Below are 26,909 nucleotides of genomic sequence, written 5' to 3'. Positions count from 1 at the left end.
TTTATCACTTAATTAGTCATTAAATCCTTTCTGCTGGTTTTGCTTGAGTTTTTGCTGTTTTTTTCTAGAATGACACAGAATCATCAACAGATTTTTGCACCTTGGTATTAGCCCTTTTTTCTTTCATTCGCATATAAATGTATTGAATGATTTAGGCCTTATTTTGTATCCCTGTGTGTCTAAACTGATAATCTTTCCTCTGGGAGAAGGAAAGCTGTGTTTTTCTAATCTTCACACTCTGTTTCTCAGTCTCTCACTTTTCCATATAACCTGCATTCTAATTTGTTTAGAGGACTTATGTGAGAAGGTTTGCTCCCTGTCTTTAGAGATGTAAATATAAGCTGGATCTACCTGTCCAACCCAGTATATCTTTTTTCTTAATTAGGGAAAAAAAGTAGGTTTGTACCTTTTTTTTTTCCTATATCCTCCTTAGTTGGAGGAACTACTTAACATATAAAATTATTTATTAAATGTATTTAAAATCATATCCTGTTTTTGAGTGTATAGTTTTCTGGGATGTAGTGGAGGTAGTTATTGTCACTTTCTTGCCTTTTTGCTGCTCTGTTTTTTGTCAGTGTGTCTTAGTCACATTTATTCAAACAAAAGATTAAGGAAATGACATTTAAAACTCTATACCTAAAACTAAAATTTGCAAGATCATTTGGAAGACTGCCTGCTTACTGCTTAGCTCACTTTGCTGGACCACCTTGATTACAATTTTCACTTGTGTCAACTGTCAGATCTCATGGAATAATGAAAATGGTTACGTATTTTTCTAGGTGTGTGCTCAGTGAGCTTGGAGGTGTGAACATATTATTTTGTTGTGCATATGCTGACCGTTTTCAATCACTTCAGGAATACTTCCTGTACTATAAAATGGGAAGGCCAATCCAGAAGTCTTGTTTTGTATCTTGTCATCTCAAATCCTTTTTTCTCCCCACCATGTGGGTTTTATGCTCCTCCTACTGCATGTTCCTGTCACTTCTTTTTCTGAGCCCAAATGAATGCATGAAGTAATGATCATATAAACTGTGTGTGCCATACAGGTTTCCTTCATACTCTAAGTGTGGGTGTTGCTTAATACATTAATCTTTTGTTCAGTAGAGTTTCCATGAGCTTTAATATTCACTTGTAAAACCTATAATTTCTTTTAAACTTACATATTTTGTATGAATGTTTCATTGTTGCTTCCTGTCTGAGAAAGTGCTTTCAGTTTTCCTTTTATCCTGTTCTCACTAGGTTTCCACCTTTTCATTCAAAGCACTTAGAAGTCCACAGCTTGTCTGTGTTTGTTTAAAAAATTGTTTTTCATGATAGCATAACTGTCATGGGGCCAGCCTCCAATAACTGTGTGAACAAATATAATCTTAAGCTCAAAAGGCATAAGAAATTCTGATCCTTGAAAATACCTTTTTTTTTTTTTTTTTTTTTTTTTTTTTTTTTTTTTTTTTTTTTTTTTTTTTTTTTTTTCTTTGTTATTCCCTGTTCATGGTCTTTGACCTCTTGCATAATCTGGAATTCAGGTGCTGTAGCTGTGATCTAAGAAGAAAGCTGTGTGCACCTGGCCAGGGGGTGATACTGGCAGGCAAAGGGCTAAAACTCACTTGAGCTGTGTAAATCCACTGCTGAGCGCTTCAATGTGTTTGTGTTGGTAGGAAAGTAGATATACAAACACTTCTGTTGTTCAGCATGCACTCTATTGATCCTTTCTGCCTGAGGTAACTTTAGCAGATTTTTTTGAAGGAAGGCAGTGATTCCAAGTGGTAGGAAGAGCACTGAGAAAATTGAGGGTATTCTGTGTGACGGGTGTGTGTGTATAATCCACTTTGTGTGCATAAATATACAACTAAAAATCGTCCTTTACGTGAAAGGACTATTATGTGCCTTTAAAGATTTCAGAATTCAAGAATGGAAGTGTTATAACACAACGTCACTTAAAATGCCGGGGTTTGGGAAGCAGTGTTTGTCTAGAATGTGTGTAGAACATTTTTGCTAAATACATGATCATACACTTTACAATAGGTCAGCCAATGCTCACATGATGTGATTCAATTGTGTATGTTAAGGGTATTAAAAGGATTGGGAATCTATTGCATCTGTGACTGATTTGTATTAGAATACTGGGAAGGAAATCTTGTGACAACCCCAGTTTATCTTTAAAATCTTTTGCACTGAACAAATTTCTCACCTAGATTGTTTTGTCATTCAAAACCTTGTATGAATGTTGAACAGTGTGTTGGGTTTTAGTCTTCAGTATAGTCCAAAGATGAGGTTTAGATATGTTATTTAATCTCTAACCTATCTTCCTTCTATGATTTAAAGTTGTAAGCATTGGTATCTCACAGTCTCACTTGGACTAATCCCCTACTGTAGATTGGCTCAATTTAATGGTTAAATTTCAGAGGTAAGGGACAATAATTGCATCCCAGCAAAGTATTTGAGAAACTGAAATGTTTCCTTCTTAAACACTTCCTATTTCTGATCAAAACCTAACAGAAATAGTAAAAATGCCTCCCTATGGCAGAATGAATGCTGAATTCCCATTTGAGCTTATAGCATCAAAGTTGGAATCTTACATTATATGGCCAATGTGCCAATTAATGTCTAAGGCTTCCAGAAGTAAGTAGTTATCTTTACTTTTCATCAGCCTGTTTGCAACCTCCCTACATACATGCTTGTGTTTAGACTTTTATATTCTGAGTATTTCTCCTGGAGATGTAAAACATACTTTTTTACTAGGAAAACAGAAATTATTCTATAGTCATGTTTGCCAGTACCATTGAAGTCTATCACTTAATAGCAGGCAGTTTTAGTTTAGTCTTCTTCTGAATGCTGTATGACTATGAAATGCATACAGGTCTTTATGTAATGACCTGTTTTGTTGCAATGAGTCTTTTTTAATAAATGCTTTCATAAAATGGGTTTTTAGGGATGACTTTAACCTGTTCAAAGAAAAGGCTGAATATCAAAAATGGATATTTCTGTAGGCCTTCAAAGGTTTAAATGCTTTCTGTAGTATGATGACATAAATGCAACAAAGTCAGAAATGCATCTACATCATACTTTGCAGATCACAAATAATTTTTTTCTGGTTTTTGTAGTGAAACAGAAAAATTGAAGTATGCAGTGTCATTTCGGATTGTAAACCTAAGACATTAGCACACAAATTTAAAAAAAACCACTAACATTTTATTAGTAATGTTATTGTTACAATATCCTAATAATAACTAATTTGTGTTGAATGATCTGTCTCTGGGAAGGTAGAATTAACTATATTGGGAACTGAATTATAGAGCATCCTGATGATTTAGGCTGCTTAAAACCTCAAGCTTTACACAGTCTTGAGGTTCTTGGTGGCAGAGTTGGAACTACAGGAAATATTAAGTACTAACCACCCTTCTACAGCCTTGCTCTTAATTTCTTTTAGGATTGCTTTGTCCTGTCTTAAACTTCATTGCTTTCTCTTGCCTGCTTTCATTTGAATGATTGCAGTGCTTGTGAGCCTTGCATAACTGATAGACTTCATTGGCTTGTATTAATGCCCTTGACACAAAACAGCTAGTGAAGTCTATTTTAATTGTCATGAAAGATATGTGAAGTGTTGCAAGATGAGTGTTCCTGTCTTCTGAAAATTTTTATATTCAAGACAGAGTAAAATTTGACATTAAAAAAGCACGGGTTTTTAGCAAAGCTGGAAAATAAAAGCTTCCTGTGACAGCATTTCCATTGCAATACTCTTACGTGGGAGGAATACTCATCAAGACATTTTCTGACTAAAAACACACTTAAGAACAAGGGTGATAAATTACAGTCATCACTTATGGTATTGTTATGGGGGTGCAGGTACTCCTGTGTAGCTGTTCAGTGCTGAATTGAATTGAAGGAATGTGTTGGCTGTCCTTGTTCTGAAACACACCTTGACTGTGTTTTGGACCTTTTACCTTCAGAGACTGACCTGTATACCTTATGAAAAAGTAGATTGATAATGGCAGCCATGAAACTAGAGTCATTCATGCTTGACCTGTTTAATTATCCTCTTGGTTATCTTTTAAGCAAAGGAAAAATATTGCTGGTTACAAGAACTGTATATACTGAGATACTCTAAACCTCTGTTCCTCCACCTTTACCCTACAACTACAGAATCAGCCCACAGGCATATTTTATAATACCTGACTGTTATTTATATTCATAGATCACATAGATCACACATGCAAGTACATAGAATTGATGACTGGGTGGGAGGAATTGGGCAGGAGTTGAAAATAACCACAGAAATTGTTTCTTTCCCATGGCAGTCAGCTCTGTTAGAACAAACGTTTCAACAAGTTTACTGCAATAACACCATTTTTTTTATCATTGAAGGAGGTAGTTGACCATAAGGCTGCACATTTTAAGGCCTATTTTACAATAATATTTTTACAGCTTTTTGGAAAGACCAAGTACTAAATGAAAATTATTTTTCATTATGTGCCTTGCTTAGTCAGACAATGTTATAAACTGGCATTAGAACTTTTCCAAGTGGAACTTGTCAGACAAAACTGTGGGATGGTGAAGAAGAAATCTTACTTCATGGTTTGCTCTTGTTAAATACATCCATTCTAGTGAAAGCATTGGCTTTTAGCCTGTTCTTTGAAAATGGTCCCAGTACGAGAGATGTTAAAGAATGCAAGTAACCCTATTCTTCAGGAGATCATGTGGAATGGGGTTTATTTCTTCCTTCCTGCCATCTTCTGAAGAGCTGATTCTGCCTGGCCCCTCAGCTGGCAGGGCCGCTGAGCAGCTTCTCACACTGCTGCTGCCCCAGTCAGGTAGGGACTGGAACTTGAGTAGATGCCTGAAAGTCACTTTCCTACATCTGCAAACTGCTTCCCAAGCACACTTCTGCTGCCACAGCCCTCAGGACATAGCTACAAAGTGTCACAGCGTGTTTGTGTGGGGTAATGGGGTCAATAGGGGTTAGACTTCGGCGCTTAGTGTAGAATCTGAGTCTACCTTTCTAACTATAATTTTAGGTTGGTTAGTTAGTAAAGCTGTAACTCTGAGTCAGTGGTCAGTTGTCCTTTCTTACCCAACCTATAGCATACAAGCTGTATTGATTTGGCTCTTTAAAATTTTATCCAAACTAATTTGTGAGAAGTCATAAGAGAGTAGCAGTCCTGGCCTTCATCAGCTTTGCTATTAACTAATTCTTTATTCATCAAGTAGCATGCAGCAGGATGTTGTTTACAAACACTGGATATCAGATAAAGCTCTCGAGTTTTTCTTTATGATTGACTGGTGGAGTAGTATGATAGTAGCTTTTGAAGAAAACAAATTGTTTCAAGTCTGTATGTGTTCAGTAGATGGGAAAGAAGAAAGGTACAAGATGGAGTTTGGAGCAAAATGAAAAAAATCCAAGGTTTAGCAGGTGTAATAGTTGTTAGTTACTGTATACTCCAGAGACTGATGAATTGAGTTTTCAAATAAACTGTTGTAAAGGCTGATTAATTTTTCAAAATCCTAGAAAAGGTTCCAGTGCTAAACAGAGATTGACAGGTGAAAAACTGAAGTGGTATCAAGAGAAGAATAGTAATAGTACAAAAGCTGATCCATATTACATGGTCCACATGTGCTCACATTTATTGTAATGAATATTCTATTGAGAAATGAATTCTGTGGAAGTAAATGAGAAACTGTAAACTGTGCATCCTGTGCCATATACCAAATAACAAGGGTAAATATACTGAAATACAATACTGAGATGGAGTGTCAATATTGTAATAAGGTAACTCCCACAGTTCTTGTGAGAAATCCCTTGTGTTGGATTTTTTTAGTTACAATCATTTAATTCTTCAACCGCATACAACAACAATTTTTAAAATACTTTATTATTACTAAACAAATCTCTTTGTCTAATTTATAGAGGGCATGAAGGAGGAACCTGAAGTGCTCTTTGAAGAACTGCTTGAAAGGGCCAAAGCTGGAGAACCAAAAGCACAAACAGAGGTAATTTTGTGGTTTTTGTCTGGTCTTGTTTGCTCTTAATTCCAAAAATAGCACCACCTGCTGCAGAACTCTTATCTCTTCCTCAGTTGAACTGTGTCTGTTCAGATGCTAAACTATTCAAAGAAAGGTGATGCCAAATGGTTTCTCTGCCTTGGGAAATGCTGCATCCTTGAGAGTGTGAGTGGTTTCAGGTCCAACTCTTTAGGATGGAAAAGGTACAGAACTGATTTACTTTTCTCTTTTTTAAAGAAGCATGTGTGGAGCTGTGCAGACAGGGACTGTTGAATGCTGTTGCTTCAGCACTACAGTGTATACAAAGATACCAGGGCTCTTAGGCTGGACTGGAGAAAACTGCCACTGAGCTGCTTTAGCAGGGACAGAGGTTGTTGCTGGTGTTTTGCTCATATACCATTTCTTTGTTGAGTTACACATTTTAGAAAAGAAGCCCCTCATTTCTTGAAATTGGCTGTGTTTACTTATTTCATGGCAGATAAAGTTGAATTAATAATATCAGTTCTGTTCTGCATTTGTTAGAACTACAAGTTTTCCCTTTTAGAAAAATTGTACTAGTTTTCTACTGTGTTCCTGGTATAGTGGTCTAGTATAAATAGCTTAAAATTGTCTAGAAGGGTATTACTTTGTGTTTAACTTGGTAGTGTTTTACTTGAGCATACTTTTCCAAATTCAGCTTTGATGCCATATGATAGTGGTTGCAATCTCCTACATGCTCATTGGTGTTTTGGATTTTTCCCCAAGGATCATCACTCCTTGTGGTGATTTTATTGGAAATAAAATTTAGATTAAAATTTAGATTTTATTGTAAATAAAAATTAGAGGTCGGGATGGGAAAGCAATTCTTTTAAAGCTGGTTAAAAAAAATACAGCAGTGCTATTCTTGTTCCCCATTCTATTTCAACTTGTTTGAGGGGCAGGCTGACCTTGGAGTTGTAACCTGAGATAGTAACACATTCCTCACTTTGAAACAGCTGGTAGCTTTGTGGAGGATGAAACATTATCCTGGAGGGAATCATTGCTGTAAAATCCATCTTTTGGCTCTATTCCTCCACATATAAGAAAACAAAGTCCATAATATTCTTAAAGGATATAATTTTCAGCTGAGTATGAATACTACATAATCTAAGTCTGTGATGCATACATATGTATATAAATGATATATATATAATATATAAATGATAGGGATTTTTCTCCTTTGCTATTAATTCCACTTTCACTCTCTTCCTTTATCTCTTTACTGTGTACATTTTCTATTCACATACAATAATAGGATTCTTATCATAAAAAGATACAGCATACAGTTTTGCTTCAGTATGCACTCAGGATGAATTGACTCCCTGAAATGGAGCCCAGTACAAAAAAGTACAGTATTTTTTTTTTTATTCAGTCACATTTCTTGTTACTTGTGGAGAGGGAATTAGTTTTTAGTTTTTAAAACTCGAAAACAAACTTATTTCTTCTCTATGGTTGATTACATTCCTTTTGAATCAATTAGAAAAATGTGGTTTTATTTCTTACATTTGTAGAGTATGGAGTATGGATGAGAAGCTGAGATGCCACTTCTGTGCTATTTGTTAACAATTGCAAAGTCAAAGACAAGAAATCAGCTGGTTCAATGGCTTGTACTTACTTTGTTAGTCTGTATTTATTCAAAAATAGTTCTGCAGCGACTATGGAAATAAATGCACTCTGAGTGCCTGTCAGCATGTATTACTGTAACTTTATATATATATATATTTTTTTTTTTTTTAATTGAAAAGTAACTGTATGGCAGTTACATAAATGAAACACCCACAGCTGGAATTCTGTAATGGAGAAAAGGCAGTTCTGTGTCTTTAACCAGAGGATGTCTCCAAGGGGACTGCTTGAGATGACCACCTCACTTAGCAAAGCCAGAGACGGAGCAACCTTTAGAGAAGTACAGTGGGAGGGTCTGTGCTACCAAATGTGACTTTATTTCACACTTTCAGCTCATGGGAAAGAGAGAGTCCCAGACTGCTTAAATGACAGATTTGAGGTTAACACCTTTTCCCATCTTTTTTTCTTCCTTTGACTGCTACAGGGCAGAGCTTTGCAGCCATTTTCAGGTGGTTTGATGCAGGAACTTTGCTGTTAAAAACACAGACAAGCCCAAAAGTAATTCAGTCATAAAACAGGCTGTGCTATCATTTTGCTTGTGAGTAGCCTTTTGTGCTGACTAGTCCCAGGATCTGTTGGTTGATGTTGCAATACGTGTTTCTATGTCCAAGAGGCCCTTAGAAACTTAACGGCTGTGTGATTAAATGCTGCTACTCTTGAAGCTTTGCTCAAAATCTTAATGGCTGTAAATATAAACATGCTTAAGAAACAGCTGTTCTTGTCAGATGGGTGTTATTTGTCATGTAACTTGTTCAAGCAATTCCTTTCTGAAATAAATAGCTGTAGGTACACCTGCAGTTGAGCCATAGATTACTGTGCAATTGCTGAAATCCTGTTTTCTTTTGTTGTCTCATACATTCTCCCCATGGTGTGCCCTCCCATTGAACTCTGACTTTGTAATCAATGTTTGGATTATCTAGTCCAATTTTCTCCTTATTTCTGTATGGGTTTGGATAGCTTCACTGTATGTGCTATGGATTTAATGTCTACCCAATAACTCTGTGTAGAAGCTGTTGAAGCACTCACTTAAATGTATGAAACCAGTTAAATGTCTGGAGAAATAACCTTTACTGGGAGAAGAAAGACCTTTCTGATTAAATCAGTGCTTTTAATCTACATAAGGATAATGTGATTTCTTAATCTTTCAACAGTATTTCTTTAGTCACCTTTAGTGGCAGTAACAAATGAAAGTTTCAGAGAATCTTTCAAACAGAGGTTTTTGTTCCAGCAGATAATATTGTGGATTTAAAAAGCTATTAAGATATTGCATAAATTGCTTCTAGAATGTAGCTGAAGTAACACTAGGGAGAGACAGAGAGAGAGTGCAGTGAGCCAACCAAAAATATTTTTGAGATTCTTGAGGTATGCAGATAAAATTTCCAGTAGTTCTGGTCATTTTCTGCCATTTAACTTTTTATTGCCTTGTGTTGTGATAAGCAGAAGTGTTTTCATACTATTTTGTGAATATATATAAAAATATATTTACTATTGTATTTTAATATATTTTAATTTTTAGAAGGAGGAAAAAAGTGAGGTTTTTTTCTTACCTGTAAAACAGTAATATAGACACCTACTTGGTAATTTCTGTAATCCTGAACAGGAGAATTTTTTGTATGCTTTTTCATGGAATTTGCTTAAGCAGTATTAGTTTTATTCTATTTGCCAAATAATCATGAGTTTGCTTTGACCTTCAGTGACTGAACTGGTGTGAGTCAGGGATTGCCTTTCTTGAACCGTGTTTCCATGTCAAGGCCTTGTCAGTAGCTTCATTTGAATTTCTGATTGTCACTTACACCAGATTGTATTACACTTATTTTTTCTGGCTCTAAAATGAAGTTAGCAGTATTGTCTGGTCAATGTTGCAGGAGGAAAAGAGTCCAAGAAAACTTTTAACACCATGAGCTTCACCTGATCCTGCCAGATGCCTGAACACCGACAGCAACTGGTTCACTGACCTGGCCAAATGTGTTGCAATTCCTTCTTGCTTCCAGTTCTTCCAGATCTTTCCAATCAGAAGATCAGCTTTCAGCTAGGTTCTTTAATGCTAGGAGCAAATGTTTTGACCTTTTGTTCAGAGAGAATTTATCTTAGCTGACTTCCAGGGGGTGAGAGGGAAGAAGAGAGAAAGACATAGAGACAAAGTAAAGTATATTTCAGTAACTGAAGGAATTTTATTTCCTATTATTATAGGTGGGGAAGCACTACTTGAGATTAGCAGAAGAGGAGGATGAAGAACTTAACAATTGTAGTGCAGTTGACTGGTTCATCCTTGCTGCTAAGCAAGGTCGAAGAGAAGCTGTCAAACTCCTGCGTAGATGCCTGGCTGACAGAAGAGGTATGGGTTCTTCTCAGGCTTCCTGCTTGGACTTCCCACATTACCTGAAACAATATTGTGCTCATTTTAACTCTGAAAAGAGGGGTTAAAGTTTGATGGAAATGGTGGTGGCAAAATTGCGTGAATAGTTGCTAACAGACTGTTCCAACAGGTAATTTAAAAAGACTAATTACCAATACTGTTTATTAAAACATTTTTATTAGTTATTTGCTTGATTTTTTTCATGAAATCCACACATGTTCTTCTTGTCCTCACCGCTAATGGAAGCTTCTGGTTTTTTGACTCTGAAAAACACATATAACCACACACCAGCTACATGTCTGCTGTTGTTTTATTATTTGCCACTCTCCAACCTCTTTTCTAATTGGTCTTGTTCACTGTCTTCTCCCAGTTTAAGGTCCTCACCTTCCTTCATGCTACTTCCCATGCTTGGAATGGTCTCTTCTGGTCCACCAACTATATGAACTCTTACAAGGGGGGAAAAAACCCCAACAAAACAAAAAAGAAAAATTACTTCCATTCAGTTCTTGGTGCCTTTGCATGTCTCCCATGCCTGTCTGCACTACCTTTTGCCTGATCCACTGTGCTTCAAAAGTTGAAGCAAGACATAGTAAAATGCATGGAGTACAGTTTAAACCTAGGCAATGTGGTTAGATTTTGATAAGCAATGGACACGGAAGGGCATTTGAGTCATTTACTTAGGTGGTCAGAATGTGACTGAACCTTGAGATGTTTCAGACTAAACTGAGAAATATAAATTGTGAGCAAATCTATCATTTTTGCATGGGTGTGGGTTAAGTGTGTAATGTATTTTTTCTTTTCATGAGGCATAACTTTTGAGAATGAAGAAGAGGTGAAAAAGTTAACATCTGAGACCGACTTGGAGAGAGCGGTGCGAAAAGCTGCCTTGGTCATGTATTGGAAATTAAACCCAAAAAAGAAGAAGCAATTAGCAGTTTCTGAACTGTTGGAAAATGTTGGGCAAGTTGACAATGAAGGTTTGTTCATGAGCTGATTTATGGTATTGATAAAATACAGATTTTTGGGCCCAGTACAGCTAAAAACCTAAAGGGCTTTATGAGCAGTCAGGAATGCGATATTAGTAACTGTACAATCTACTTAAGATAATGTAACTGTCTCAATGACTAACCCTCTTAATAACTATGCTTTCTGGACCAACACTTGCTTTAGGTCGTGGGTCAGTTAAAAACTTGTTCAAGTGACCATATATATAAAATATCTTTTTTTAGCACTCCTTTCTTTGGAAAATAAGTAATTTATGGCTTTGCTGTATTTGATTTTTTTTCCCTCTAACAGTCATCCTGACGATACCTCACTAGATGTTTCAATTTACAGATTCAGTCTTGAAGACACTCTGCTACTACAGCACTAAATGTTAGCTATGGCAGTCCTGTTTCTTTTTCTAATACAGTAACAGGAATATAGAAAACTATATAGCCACTTGTTATCTGTTTCTATGTAAGTTTGTTGTTTTCTTACTTTGAGGAAATACCATGGCCCAGATGTTGCAGTTACTGTTTGCTCACTTTAATTGACTGCTTTGTCTTTCTATTATTGAAACAGATGGTGAGAAGCAGCCTGGCCCCGTCCCAAAGTCCGTGCAGAGGCAGAGAAGGATGCTGGAGCGATTAGTGAACAGTGAATGTGAGTTCATGCTGCTGCTTTCAATCTTGGCCAGTGGTTTTAGCTTCTGGTTTGCTTTGGTAAACAATTTTGTGCTGCCAGACTAAGAACCTACAGAACGTTTGGATTGCAATAAACTGATAGTGTCAATTTATTCCGTGTAGAAAACAAATAACTGATCTGCATGTGAACTCACAGGAGACATCACCATTACAGTCAACTCCTAAAGGGAGTTTGCCTGTCATTTGTTATTTTTATATTCTTGCCCTCTCAGTGCTCAAAAGTTTCTTCAGCAAAGATTTTCACTTTCAGTATTTTTTTTTTTTTAGTTCTGAATGCAGTAGGGTTTCTGATTGCAGTGAGAGAATGAATTATGCACTAATTTAGTGCAGACAGATCCTTCATTCTATTTGCCTCACCTCTGTTTGCCCTTCCCTTATAATTAATATTTGTCTTTCCATAGTTGTTCAATGAATGATTTTGGAAAGATGCACCAAGTCACTTCTTTTGTTATTTACAGCAGCTTAGTTCATGTATTGTGAAGAATTAAACCCCTTAACACACACAGGGTCAGATTTGTAGACCTAAGTCTGTGGGTTTTGTAAGGTTTGGTGGGATGGGGATTGGAAATGAAAGTTCTCCTCAGTCTGGCATAACTAAGAAATGGTGATGTGCTTTTGGGCTTTAAGGAGGAAAGTCAAAGTATGTTGTGAAAATGAATTATCAACAATGCAGCATGTATAGTTTTTCAAGAACAGTATTTAACATAAGGTTCAATTATTCATTGTCAGGAAAACCTCAGTTTCCTGAAATGCACTAAGTCATATGGAATAGCTCATTTGCAATCTAGATCAGTACTTGAAAAGCACTTTTAAATGTCACAAAGGATATTATTTCCTAATGCATCTGTACTTAAGACTATGTGAAACTAAAGCGTCATACATGGGATAGGGAGTCAATTCTGGAGGTTTGCAGGTTTAAAGTCCTTGAAAGATTAGATTTACATTTCATTAGGTAAATTTGGCCTTTACCTTCAAGGATTGTGTTTGTTACACGGGTGACTTGAAAAACAGCATTCTTGAGAATAGTGGAGGATTTTAGTTTTCACTAGCTTTGGCAGAAGTAAAAGAGGAGCAGGGGCACGTGCCCATATGTGAATATGGGATTAAGGGATGTGAGAAATAATATATTGGAAAGCAGGCTTGTGGTCCTATCAAACCTTCTGTGAGACTATGTCAGCTGTTTTTGTGGCTTGGCTGCTGCTTCTGGCAAGCTAGAAACAGTCCTTGAAGGACAAGGCTGTTGAGTTTCATTGTCCAGTCATTGCATCATGATGCAGATGTATTTGGGTTCATTTGAGCTGTGTTGAATTGAGGTTCTTTCCATTCCTTTAGGTGAACTGGCAATTGCTGCTACTGAGTGAGTGCCCAGCAAGTCATTTTGTTCTGGATACTTCAGTAATTCAGAGAGTTATCGGAAAAGGAACTGGCAATTTTTTTTAAGCCTTAAATTGCGGATAAAATAGCAGGGCAGTAAATGAACCTATTTGTAAGTGTAGGCAGAAATTGATGTGAATATTTTTCTTTTCCTAGGGTGGATGGAGGGAGGCAGGGGAATTTGTCATAACCAAATTGAAAAAAATCTATGAATAATAAAGTAGAATCTACAAAATATGCTTTTTATATCAATTTAAGAGACACTTGGATGACAAAATACTAACGACATTTTAAAATGAAAAGTTTTCATCATACACTTAAAAGTGGGAGTTAAGCTGTTACCTCTTCTCTAGAGAGCTTTTACTTTTTCATGGAGGAACAAGAAACCTGTTACTCTCCAGCTTTTATTTCTCTGACTCACTGAGTTTCTTCATTTACTGTGCCAGAAGGAGATGCTTCTTTCACTGTTAGTACATTGCTAATACTTAGAAGATATTTTTTAAGCCAGATATGGCTTATATTATATTATTGCAGATATCTGGTCTGGTTTGTCCTTAATGGAGGTATAAACAGAAAATTAGAGGTGACAATGTCAATGGGCAGTTGTTGCATGCCTGAGAGGGTGCATGTCATTGCAGTGGATAGGTCATCTATACATAGTAAGTTAATAACTCCTTCCTTTTCAGGATGTCCCATGATCCTCTAAAAGTACTGTTAAGGTATTTTTGTGAGGTTCTAACATGTCTGCTTGCTGATTCTACATAAATAAGACTATTTCAGCACTGTATATTTCTCCCAATAAAACAGTAAATTTAGATGATGCCTTCTGTATTAGGCTTAATTTGAGGCCCACCAAGTCCGTGGATTTCTTGATGCTGGTAGAGTTGCCTTACAGTCTGTGAATAATAAGAAGAGTTAGCAAAAATAAATCCTTTCTTGTTTCTTGAGAGGCATGCCAGAATGTATTTTGTGAGACATAAGGGTTCACGCATGGAGGAGGGGAAGTGGTAAAAGTTCAAGCCAAAGGCAGCATCCTTTTTGAGATTAAACCAAAAGATAGATTGTAAGATGCTGATTTTCTGTTGAACTCTTAGCATTCCTCTTCCTCTAGTATGTATCTTTGGACAAACACTTTATTTTGTTGTATATCTCCAGCGTTTTCAGTATTAAATACTGAGTTATTTATATGTTGCTTCTATAAATGTAGCATATTTAAATTAAAAATTTTCTGGGCCCAAACCCATTCATCCTCAGATTCTGCATTTGATGAAGCAGTTATCTGTCTCTTTAAAATATCAAACTAGTAAGCAGGCCAGCTTTCATATCTCTACATCAGCTAAGTAGTTAAATTCACTGTGTAGGAGGTGTGTTACAGATTTTTGTCATTCAATTCTTTCATTTATAAAGCAATGTCATTTACTGTATTTTATGGGAACAAAATGCTGTTAATTATTCTCCTTTACAAACTGCATCAAACTTGTCTGCCACAGAAACTAGTTAATCCATGCTAATGTAGAGAACTGGATGCAAAGAGTTTGAACCAGTGTATGAATCACCTCCTGTCCTGCCGTTTCCCTAGAGTTTTCAATAGTAACATCGTGCCTCCCTTATGCTCACAGGAGTGGATAAAGATCTTCCAGGGCAGAGGGGTGAATTTTGTTCTATGTAAACTGAGCAAGGTCTGTTCTGCTGCTGGTAGCTGTTTTAGATCATGGTTTATACCGTTTGGAGGAGGCCCTTTGTATAGCCATATAGCATATGAAATTAATACATTTTCGGTGTATTAAGTCTCATAGATACAGTAATTGTGTATTTCCCATAATTATATGCCTGTAACCTCTGAACTCAGAAAAATGACTGTTAAATGACAAATCAGAAGGCAGTGTTTCAGTTGATGATATACAGATACTTCATTACTGCTTCTATACAAGTCTTTCTTTCCAGTGCAACAGTGCAGCTGTTGAATATTCCTCTGAAGCAGATACAGTAGTTCATGATTTAAAACAATGACTTAATCCAGTAGTCTTTTTTCTGTGGAGTACTTGCAGATGAGCTACATTCACTCACTCTGTTATCCTAGTTATTAGTATAATTAACTTACCTACTGATCTGACAAGATGTAAAGTATTATATGTATTGCTGGCACAAGGAGATTGTTGTTTTCAGCAGAGATCTGGGGACAAGTTGCAAGGTCAGCCTGTGTTGTCAGTAGCTAAGTTTTTGTAGACTAGATTCTGTCAGGAAAGAAAATTAATACTCCAATTCATCATCAATACAGTGTTGTCATAAAATTTACTCCCAATTTTCATTTTATCTTTTTAGCTAAAAAATTTATTGCTTTGGATGACTTTGTTGAAATTACCAAGAAGTATGCAAAGGGAATCATCCCATCTAACCTGATTATGCAAGAAGATGATGATGAGTTTGCAGGGAAGAGTCCTGAAGAATTACCCCTACGACTGAAGGTAAAAAGGCAATATGGAACAGGTTAGGTTGGCCTCTTATGCATTGCAGACAAAACAGGAGTGACTCTCTCAGTCCTGATGTTTAGTCTGTATAGATCAGTAAGAATTGTTGCTGTAAGTTCTCTTTGGACTTGACCTCATGTATATGTTTCAAGTTTAGTATATGTAAGTCACATATTTAAAAAAAAAGTGACAGCAGTTTTCCCTGTAAGAGGACAATCTACCTTCATTTTGTCTTCAGTGAGGATTTAAATGTACCTGTCATCACTGCCCTAGTTTTATTAAAGATGTTTTTATATGCTTTGTATCTTTTTAATTTAGACAGGAGCAAGCAGGTAGGAAAAATTATCCATAGCATGAAAATGTTCTGTTCTGACAGAATTCAGAAAAGATGAAACTTGCTGTTAGCTACTACACTGGTACTACTCTAGACAGTGAAAGGAGAAGGGAATATTAAGGTGCATGCCTTCAATACCAGCATAAATTTTAGGTAAGGTAGAGGGTGTGTCGCTGCTGACCTGAGAGTTTGTGCTGTAATTTTGTTGTCCATTATCATATTGCAAAGGTGGGAAAAAAGGGGTGGGAAAAAAGGGGTGGAAAAGGTGTTGCTTTCTGAGCTTTTGCGTGGCTAATTGTCTGAAAGAGATACATTTATGAAGAACGGAGGTGCCTTCACAAATAAACATGTTTTTGCCCAAATCACTGGGGCGTGTGTTGTCCCAGTTCATCACAGTGCCCAGGTATTTGCTGGAACATTCTTTGCTTTTCCCCTTGGACTAATTAATATAAAAATGTAAGATCTGGGAAAACGTAAGTCTGTCATTTTATGGGGGAAGGAGAATTGATTGCAGCATCTAATATTTGCAATCCCTATGCAATATTTGAATGTATGTTTGAATCCAGTACTTTTTAATTGATATTTGTTAAGTGTGTGGTTGGTTATAGGGAGAATGTTCAATCCAGTAGTTTCTATGTTGTCTAGTGAGTGTGGTGGAAAATGCCATGTAAAATAGATAGAATTTTAAGATCCTCTGCAATAATTGTTGTGGAGTTAAAAGAATATGTAAATGTGTAGTAATTGAATTTAACATACTGCTGCTGCTTCCAAAACAGGTTTTGACACCTGCATCCCTAGATTCTTGGGAAGGATTGTTTAAAGATAAAACTGCATCTGTAAAGACTTCCTGTATGTGTATATGAATCATAGGCATTACTTCCTGCAGTGTATATGTATATGTAGAATGTATAGCATAATCCTTGCAGAATGTGGCAGTTACATGCTTTAAAGTACAGTACTCACACTCAGGTAATGACTTAAGATAGTGCAGGGCTGTAGCCGTGTAGTTTATCTTCAGTATGAAGTTAGCAGAGCAGAATATTTGACTAGGAAGCCATTTAATTATATGTGTCAAAGGTAATGAAATACATCTTGCCTGAAATCAAAATTGCCTCTGAGCTTCGTCTGACTGAGTTAATCAAAATGGAGCTAATAATCTCGGACACAGTAATCTTATTTTATTGGCAACATTGATCTGAAATATAAATCTTTCCATGTTAGCTGAGGTTAGACAGCTGGCTGCTACTGCTTCAGCTAAGAATGTCTCTGATGTAAAGATATGAAACTGCTCGTTAATAAAATGCTTCTTTCTCTTTTTCCAGGTTGTAAAATATCCACTTCATGCCATTATGGAAATAAAAGAATACCTTATAGATATTGCATCAAAGGCAGGAATGCATTGGCTGTCTACCATTGTTCCAACACACCATATCAATGCTCTCATCTTTTTCTTCATCATCAGTAATCTGACAATTGATTTTTTTGCCTTCATTATTCCATTAGTCATATTCTATTTGTCCTTTATTTCTATGGTGATTTGCACACTGAAAGTTTTTCAGGACAGTAAGGCTTGGGAAAACTTCCGTGCTTTGACTGACTTACTGCTTCGTTTTGAACCAAACCTAGATGTTGAGCAAGCTGAGGTGAACTTTGGATGGAATCACTTAGAGCCGTACATTTACTTTTTACTCTCAGTATTCTTTGTAATTTTTTCCTTCCCTATAGCAAGCAAAGACTGGATACCATGCTCAGAATTAGCTACTGTCTCAGTTTTCTTCACAGTGACAAGTTACATGAGTTTAAGCACGTGTGCAGAACCTTACACACAAAGGGCATTAATGACTGAGATAGCTGCAGGTTGCTTATCCCTATTGCAGATATTACCTGGCAATTTTGGCTACTTGAAATTCTTAGGTAAAACCTTCTATACAGTTCCTGTAGGCCATTTCTTTGTGATCAATGTAAGCATCCCATGCCTGCTGTTTTTGTACTTGTTCTATCTTTTCTTTAGAATGGCCCAACTACGGAATTTTAAAGGCACCTACTGCTACCTGGTCCCATACCTGGTGTGCTTTATGTGGTGTGAGCTCTCTGTGGTCATTCTGCGGGAGTCCTCTGGCATTGGGCTCGTTCGTGCATCCATCGGTTACTTCCTCTTCCTCTTTGCACTCCCAGTGCTGGGTATAGGCATTACACTGATGTGTCTTGTCCACTTCATTAAGTGGTTTTTGTCTTTGGAGCTCATGAAAATTGTAGTGACCCTGGTTTTGTGTGGTGTTCCTTTGCTCTTTCGATGGTGGACAAAAGTTAACTTCTCTGTGGTTGAAGTGGTTAAATCGCTCACTCAAAGCTCGATTGTGAAGCTCATTCTGGTGTGGATTACAGCTGTAGTGCTGTTCTGTTGGTTCTATGTGTATCGATCTGAAGGAATGAAAGTTTACAACTCCACCCTGACGTGGAATCAGTATGGTTTCCTCTGTGGACCCCGGGCCTGGAAGGAGACTAACATGGCACGGACTCAGATTTTGTGCAGTCACCTGGAAGGGCACCGAGTGACGTGGACTGGGCGGTTCAAATACGTGCGTGTGACAGAAATCGACAATAGTGCGGAATCTGCAATAAATATGCTTCCATTTTTTATTGGTGATTGGATGAGGTGCTTGTATGGTGAAACCTACCCTCTTTGTGATCCCAAAAATGTTACACTGGAGGAGGAAGAATTGTGCCGTCTGAAGTTTTTGACAAAGCATAAATGCCACATGAAAATGTTTGATCGGTACAAATTTGAAATAACTGTGGGCATGCCTTTCAGTAGCAAAAATGGAAGCAAGCCTATTGAGGAGGATGATATAACCAAAGATATTGTGCTGAAGGCAAGCAATGAGTTTAAAAAAGTGTTGCTGAACTTGAGGCAAGGGAGTATAATTGAATTCAGCACAATTCTGGAGGGTCGTCTTGGCAGTAAATGGCCTGTCTTTGAACTGAAAGCAATAACTTGCTTGAATTGCATGTCTAAACTCTTACCTGCAGGGAGGCATGTGAAAATAGAGGAGGACTGGAGGAGCACAGTGCATAAAGCTATGAAATTTGCTTTTGATTTTTTCTTCTTCCCATTCCTGTCAGCTGCATAATGTGCTCACATATTAGTTCAGTGGTATTTTCAGTGTCCGCTGCATTTACACTACCAAAGGTTTGGCTTCTTAAGAGGAATAAAAACCCAACAAAAATCTACCTTGCTGTAGCAATGCTCAAAAAGTGTGCCAGAATAGAGCATTGGTTGAGTTTTGCAAGCGTACACACCGTATCCTGACCTTAAGCCCTGTATGACTGATGTCATATATAGTGCTTCAGTATTATAAATGAATGCAGGGGATCGCTGCTGACTAATTGCATGGAAACTGTTTTGTCCAAAATGGATATATTGCCTGTGGTACAACACTAGATGCATTCACTTGATCAATGTAAAAAGCACTTTACTCTTTTAAGTATTCACAATGTGCCCATTTGTATTTTCACAGGTATAGTTTAGAATAGAGGACTGACAACAGCTTTTGTTGCATTTATTGCTTGTATTTATTTGGTGTTTTCTAGAAAAAAGTGATCTTAGAGTAAGTACCTGGTGGTGATATTTGCGTACAGCAATCACTGTTTCACTATTTGTCCAGAAGATAGTGACCACTGTTTTTTGAAAGGGCACAACATTTTGCACCCCATCAAGGTTTTACAAATTTCCCAGGCTTCTACTTTGCATTAAATATTGTATATGAAATTTGCTATTTGTTCTGACTGGTTACACTAAAGTATAGCCCATGCTGATGTGTGAAAGGCAAATACTAATGCTGGTATTGAGATGGTACCAGTAATGGACAAACCACAGCAACTGAAATTATACCTGAAAGTCTATAGTGGAAATGGAAATAGAATGTTTAATTACTTGTATTTTGCAAATAAACATGAAGTACAAACTTGAATTAAATGGGTACAAGGTTTGTTCATTATGCTTTGGCATTGTGACCAGTTGTTTGTGTTGTGCTGATAGCAGTTTTCACTGAAAACTACGATTTGGAATGTTTAAAATATTCTGGTGTGAGATACTTGAAGTTGCACTTGACCGTTTTGAAGATAACAGTAAAATCTGGTGTGCCAGGTGAAGTTTTTGTAGCTGTGCACCTTTTCTGGCCACTGTGGCTGTATGTCACAGATACATCCTGCCATTTCCATGGCTCCTCCACTGAGCCTGCCTTGGATTCCTTTTTCAATTTGTGTGTCAGTCGTCACCAGGACCAGGGACAAAGGTTAGCAGTGAAAACCTGATGGAGAAGGGAAACTTTGGGGGACAGTGAGGCAATGGCTGCACACCAGCTATGAGCACCCTCTTGAGCATTACCCAGAGCTGCAGCTGGGAGGGAGGACAGCAAAGGCACTTACAGGCATAAATGCAAGTTTTGACAGCTTCCCTTACCTAGGCCCATTTTGCCTGGAAATAAGCCAAACTTGGGCCTTTCTCCTCCTCTTGTTAGAAAATCCATAGGCTCTTTTAAAATATCCAAACATTTTTCCTGGCTCTGAAATGTAAGCGCAAAAAATTTTAATTTTTTTACTTTTTTCCATTACATACACACAATTGTGAAACTTCTATTCATATGTTTATGAGGAAAAAAAGGCAACAGTATTGGTATTCAGAACTAATGTTAAAATTTCTCCTTTTAGCTTTTACCCTTTGTATAGATGTCAACTTAGTGACTTACTGTGGTGCCTTTTGAAGGAGTTGTTATATGCCCTGAAAATGAAAAAGTGACTCAAGTCAGATGTGGGAAATTTTGCAAGAGGAGGGCAAGTACTTGATTTCTTTGGAATTAGTTGCTTCTTTAAGAGACAAAAGGCACTTGTTACCTCAGTTCCCATCTGTATCATAACAACTCTGAAACTTGTATTTCAGTCTTTTTTGTGGAAGTTGTTAGAGGATATTGGCATATAACTGTTACTAAATTTGCAAGCTTAGAATTATTAGCTAAAAATCTCTGGTTTCTTGGACGGGAGAGCTCTTCCAAAAATACTCATATCAGTATTGGTCAGATTCAAAGTTAAATAATTACACTTTATGCACTTACATGAAGAAAAAAAAAAAAGAAAGCCAAACTCTGAATTAGCTAGATCCTAGGAAAAATAATTCATGTGCTTTGTAGTGATGGATTAATGGGGATACTTGAATTTGTCAAGTGCCTCTTTTCAGAACAGGTGGGAAGTTTTGCAAAGTAGCACATTGAAGGTCATTTTCCATATATTTTCAGTTCTTCAGTGCAACCACAAGGGACAGAGGAAGCAAATTTTACTATAAGACCTTTAAATAATGCCTTTTAATGCTAGTTCTCAAGTGTTTCTCCTTGATGCTTTTAAATTTTTATGGAAAAAGAGGACACATTAATGGTAACGTGATGGATAGGTACTCCATTATCCTGTCGGTCTAGTGTTCAGTGTTCTGAAACCTTTACCAAATAATTCTTTTCTTTCTAAAGTGTATCTTAGCTGACAAGCACAAAATTGCTGGAATTTAATAATCAAGGTGTTTTTGCAAAGGGTGCCTCTATTTACTTTGCACCTTGCAAGCAAACAGAGCACAAAATATCTTTGTTCCATTCCTGCTACAGCTCTGTGTTCCAAACCAGTCCATCTTCTAGGCTGGAGAGGCACAGAATCTGGCAGCTGCTGTTAATTATTCAATTACTCTCACATTTATTATTCTTACTCAGTTTTCAATATATGATGAATTATAAACAGTTCCAAAGGCAGATGCCCTTTTTCAAGGCTGGTAATTCAGTCTTTTGAATTAGTATTAATTAACAGAAGAGGAGGAGGCTATTTCATGGCTATTGACAATTCTTAATTAGGTTCAGCTGTTCTTCTGTAAGTTCAGCTTTAACATTTAGAATATACAGAATTTAGAAAAAATATTCATTTGAATTTCATTTTCAATGTAACATGAAAAAGTACTGCTTGTTCTACAAATGGGTACATTTTTCCATAACCACAGAAAAACAACACAACACATATAGAAATTCTGAATAACTTAAGAGCCCACTCTGTAATGACTAACAGCATCTTGCAGGAAGGAAGAATGCAGAGTTTTGCCCTGTTCTCCCAGAGAAAAAAATTGGTAGGTCTGTAGGTACTAACATGTGGTTTTATTTCTTAGAACTAATGGATCTCTTAAGTGCCATAAAATAGCTGTTACTAATTGGAAATCTGTTGCAGTTTTTTTGTAAGACAGGGTAATAAGAATGTTGCCCAGAGATCCTGTGGATGCCCCATCCTTGGAGGTATTTAAGGCCAGGCTGGATGGGGCTCTGAGCAATCTGGTCTTGAGGAAAATGTCCCTGTTCATGGCAGGGGGGTTGACAGTCCCTTCCAACCCAAACCATTCTGTGTTACCACTGGGGTAGTGTAGGGCTTTCTTACATTCTTACACTGAGCTGCTTGTCTGCCTTCTGGCTTCTTTATTTCCATTGGAAAAGGCAAAAGAAGTTTTGAGATAGTGAATACCTTTTCAATAGTTTTGAAACCCATTGCAGCCTCTCAGGGTAAGGCTCACATCCACTAACAGCTGAAGGAGGTTGGAAGAAGCTGTGCTCCAACCTCAGCTTCACAGCTGCAATTGTTTGCACACCAGATGGATATGAAGGAAAACCAACAGTTATGTCATTGAGGTAGAAATGTATTAATCCATGCAGCAGAAATTAGGTGCAATTTGCCAACTTGTAAAGGAGATAACATACCTGTTCTGGCACCTATGTGCAAAGCAAGTGTTGCATGCAAATAGGATGCCTGGAAACCAAACAGCAAATCACATCAGTGTTTATATGCATTAAGATGGTTCATTTGTTTTCATGTTATTACTCAAAAGCTTTCATTACCTTTTACTCTAGGGAAAAAAAAAAAAAAACAAGCTAGCATCCTGCAGTTCCTCTTACAAACCATAGCCTGATGTGGAAAAGATGAGAGTCACCTTCCCTTTAAGGATGGATATTAACACTGAGAAAACTTGTGTTTTTCTCCCCTCTAACTAAACTTGAACTGCAAGTTTTGAAGCAGAACAGGAACACAGAAACACTGCTTATAGCCTTCCTTTAAAAAATATTTTAAATGAGTATGGAAGAAAATTGGATGTGTATCTGCCCACTGACAGCTACATGAAGCAGTTTCTGTAAGATTGCAGCTTCACAACACCAACTTCAGCATTTTCATCTAACAAAAAATTTGATTTAAATCTGCACAAGAAGTGATGGTTTTTACTGCACATCGTGATTTGAGTGCTGAGTTAGTTGGGCTGTTTCCTCTGGGCTGAACTGCTGGTGGAGCTGAGGATCTTCGCAATCCTACTGGAAAATATTGTGTGTGTGTGTATACACGGCAAGTGGCGGGGTGATTAAAAGAGCACAGAGTTCCTCGTTCTCATTAGCCAGGCAGTGCAGAGCTTTCCTCCAGCCAGTGTTGGGGGGAATTAAAAGGGCTCTGGGGAGTGCAGTGAGCAGGGGTGGGCAGGAGGGAGTGGCACGGCTCTGAGGGCATGGCAAGGCAGTTCGCGCAGGCGGGGCAAGCACACGGGGTTGCAGGTTTCCTCCTGCTAGTGGGGTTTTTAGTTTCCTCCTGCTAGTTTCACTGTTTGTTGTGTTTTGGTTGGTTGGTTGGTTTGGGGTTTTTTTTGTTAATAATGGCCTTCACACTATCAAAACCTGCAGCTGGTAAAAGTGTGTGAAGCCAAACAGAACCCTCCACAAAGGATGTGCCTGTCCAGATGCCTTCCTGTGCAGTAACAGGGGGTGTTGCAGAAGAAGCCTGCCTGTGGTGTGAGCAGGTGAAGATCTTTTGCTTCAGTTTGCCCCCACCCTGGGCAGGTAAGTCATCCCTGGAGCTGTCCTGTCCTTAGGGCCCTCAGGACCAGATGTGAGCTGTCCCTCCCCCACTTCTGCTACCTGGTAGACTCCTGTAGCCCAAACTCACCTCTCAGATGACCTGTGGGTTGGGAGGTGAATTCCTCCTTCACTGTCTCACTTAGCAACAAAGAAAATAAAGCAGTGAAACTCCAATGCATTGTGACACATTCCCACTTGTCCTGAAGGACAAGCATGTTTTCCTACAGTTGTATCCAAACAGTGGGCCACTACCTTCAGGCTTGCAAATAAAGGAAGATCTCTTCCCAGGGCAGTGACAATACTAATAATTCATGACTTGGCAGCCCAGACATTGGCAGCCTGCCTTAGGCTGATAGGCACACCTGGAGACATGGCAGTACCTGCTCAGAGGGTTTGCTTTGCTCAACAAGCTGCAGCAAAAACAACATCCCCTCTGCTGAGTCTGGCTGGATTCTCAGCCCCAACACATTTACAGCCTCCTGCATCTTCCCTTCTGGAGGTCCTCACTACAGAGAGAAAAGAGAGGGTTCCACTCAAAGGTTTGTGGATGCTCCAGTTTGATGGGGATGGATTTACCAAGGGAGGCTGCATTCCATTAGTTTTGAACTTTCCCACATGCCTTTAATAATAAAAATTGTCCAGCTTACATGTAGAGGTGCCCACTCCAGTGCCATGATGTGCTGGTCTCTCTCATCCTGGGTCCATTGCCAACAGGAGTTCCCCAGTGGGAGGGAAATTGTTTATCTTTTGGTTCCTCATAGGTGCTGCTGTGAAGGTCAAGTCTCAGTGCTAAAGAGATTGTGTATAGCCACAGTGAGCTGACAGCAGCTTCTGCTCCAGAGAGCAGAGTGCTTTAACAGTGCTGGGTTTTCAGGAAGATCTTGAACTCCCTGAGAAGGAGGTGAGCTGTTTTGCCACCTGTGGTAGTGCTTTTTCCCCCTCCTCCTTTCCAGGCTGCAATATGATTGAGAAATTCTTGGCCTTGAAAACAGCATCTGGGCTCAACTATTTCCAAGCTTATCAGAAACATTGTCCACTCCCAGGAATTGCTAACAAGCTCCTGTTTTCATTATGACTAGTGCTGGAAAATACTCCTCTTGCCTGAATGGCATAACATTCCTGTTCTCACACTTTCAAAGGAAGTGACAACCCAAACTGGAGCCAAGATAAAACATTTTTGTTACTAAAGCCGTCTCTTTTATGACCCTATAAAAAATGGTCCAAAATGAGACGCTCTGAGCTCTCCTAGACCACAGCAAGCCTGTGACCAACATCTCCCTCTGAGTGGGTGTTTGCTGTACCTAGAGGATGCCAAAACATGATGTATCCTGGGACAATATCCCCACTCCTTGAGACCCCATCCTTTGCCCATTGGGAGATGCAAAAGCATCTGAAGTGGGTATTTCACTGGGGGAGTTTTTCACAGGTACCTTGCTTGCACTGACTGGTTTTGTCTGTGTGCATGCCCCAACGCATGTGCTGTAACAAATCTGAGAGAATCACTGCTTTCTTAGATGTTAAGTACCTTAGATATCTAAGTAAGTTAGGCCTGTAGGTAAGGTTAAGTTATAACTATAAACTTACTTAAATGCTGCTAAGTGTTGTTATTTTTCTAAATTGTTAAACATAAGTTATAAGCTGAGCTAAGTGTTGTCAAGCATCCTTCTGTTAAGTTGCCAAGTTCAATGTCAAAGTTGTAAGTTAGGTTAACTGCTGTTAAGTGTCACTCCTCTGTTAGGTTGTTAAGGTTAAGCTATAAATTAAGTTATAAATTAAGCTGGGTATAAGTGTTTCTCCTCTCCTAAATTTCTAGGCTTAAAGCATAAATTGAGTTAAAGTATTTTTGAGTGTTGTTAAGCTTTAGGCCTTTTCATCCTTGCCGGTACTTGTCTTTTGTCACACACAGACACACACACACCTTCATAGATAGCTCTCAGTTTATTTTTGTTTTGATTGCCTGGATTTTGTTTGCTTTCCCTTGTTGGGCCTTAGCTGTCTTGTAAGGAGTAGAGTGAATCTTGCCAATGAACTTGTCATGCTTGCTTGCTTAATATTAAATCTGGCTTTTTCTCATACTCTTGCTGAAGATTTTTTAGGCAATCTCAAATACTCTCATTTGTAACACCATCACCTGGAGGTCTTTGGGGTTCCTGTGTGCAGAATATGACGGTTAGCATGGGCCATTTCTGCTTTAAGGCAGTGCTGGGGACTCAGTCCTGGAAATTTTTTCTATTTCAGTTATTTTTCCTAATCACATTGTCTTTTTTAAGGTGTTAGGATCTTCCTGACCTACCTCTAGATAACATGCATCAGGTTGGTTGTTTTTTCTGGGGCCTTTTGGAGAGGCTTGAATTTTCCCAGCTCAGCCTGGCTTGTTCTACACACAATATAGATGAAGTCTTAATGTAGGATATTTTTCAGTGCCTGAGCTTAGCCAGTGGGAATGCTTCTTTTGTTACTTTCCTTTATTGTTTGGGCAGTGGGAAAGCTGTAGATTTGTGACATAAGAAGCATTGTGCCTCCAAAGCCACTTCAGTCCCTGCCCAGCACAGGTCTGGAAGTTAGGAAGATTGTGGCTGAGACTGTGGCTGCCCCACATATCTTGATGGCCTCAGGGCACATTTGAGTGCCAGTGTGTACAGCAAAAGCCGTACACTTTTGTGGATCAGCTGTGCCAGGCCATCAGATAGATCCACACTGTCCAATGGATCTGATTGTCCCGTTCCTCTACTTGACTAGAGGAAGGGCCCCTCTAATCCTGGTCATGGTCCACATTTGGCTCTTCCTGTAAGTGTGACCAGGAGGACCCTTCAAGAGGATTGGTCATATCAATATCTGTATATTCCTGTACCACCTGGAGTCTCGCCCACACAACACCAGAGCAGCATTTACCCTACATGAGCTTCTTCCAGTAATTGTTCCTCTTTTCAATTCACATACCCAGGCTGCTAAGGAAGAGGTGGGTTTTCCATCCCATTTCCTCATGTCTTCTCCATGCTCATGAGGGGAAAACCTTAGATTGCCTCATGGAGTGTACTCTCTCTCCTTGGCTGGGGGATGCCTGCTGCTAGTAGCAGAGAGTCTTGTTGGTCCTGGCAAGACATGGAAAATTCCTTCCTTGAGCTCTTCTCTCAGTTTCAGGTG

General features: G+C 38.3%; 1 protein-coding gene across 3 annotated transcripts in view; it reads left to right on the top strand.

The window, feature by feature from the left end:
- WFS1 (wolframin ER transmembrane glycoprotein) overlaps positions 1 to 19,841 on the top strand; it is a 32,303-nt gene extending 12,462 nt beyond the window's left edge. For all 3 annotated transcript variants that reach the window (XM_063401593.1, XM_063401592.1, XM_063401594.1), the window contains exons 3-8: positions 5,903 to 5,985; positions 9,829 to 9,973; positions 10,801 to 10,971; positions 11,558 to 11,638; positions 15,376 to 15,518; positions 17,178 to 19,841. In XM_063401593.1, the coding sequence (XP_063257663.1) occupies positions 5,903 to 5,985; positions 9,829 to 9,973; positions 10,801 to 10,971; positions 11,558 to 11,638; positions 15,376 to 15,518; positions 17,178 to 18,986 (2,432 nt within the window). In that variant the 3' untranslated portion in view covers positions 18,987 to 19,841. The remainder of the gene's footprint in view (positions 1 to 5,902; positions 5,986 to 9,828; positions 9,974 to 10,800; positions 10,972 to 11,557; positions 11,639 to 15,375; positions 15,519 to 17,177) is intronic.
- Positions 19,842 to 26,909: the final 7,068 nt, after the last annotated feature.

Source organism: Prinia subflava, chromosome 7 (assembly GCF_021018805.1).
Source record: "Prinia subflava isolate CZ2003 ecotype Zambia chromosome 7, Cam_Psub_1.2, whole genome shotgun sequence".
Taxonomy (NCBI): Eukaryota; Metazoa; Chordata; class Aves; order Passeriformes; family Cisticolidae; genus Prinia; species Prinia subflava.
Note: the sequence above shows the minus strand (reverse complement) of the source record. Positions and strands in the feature narration are given on the sequence as shown.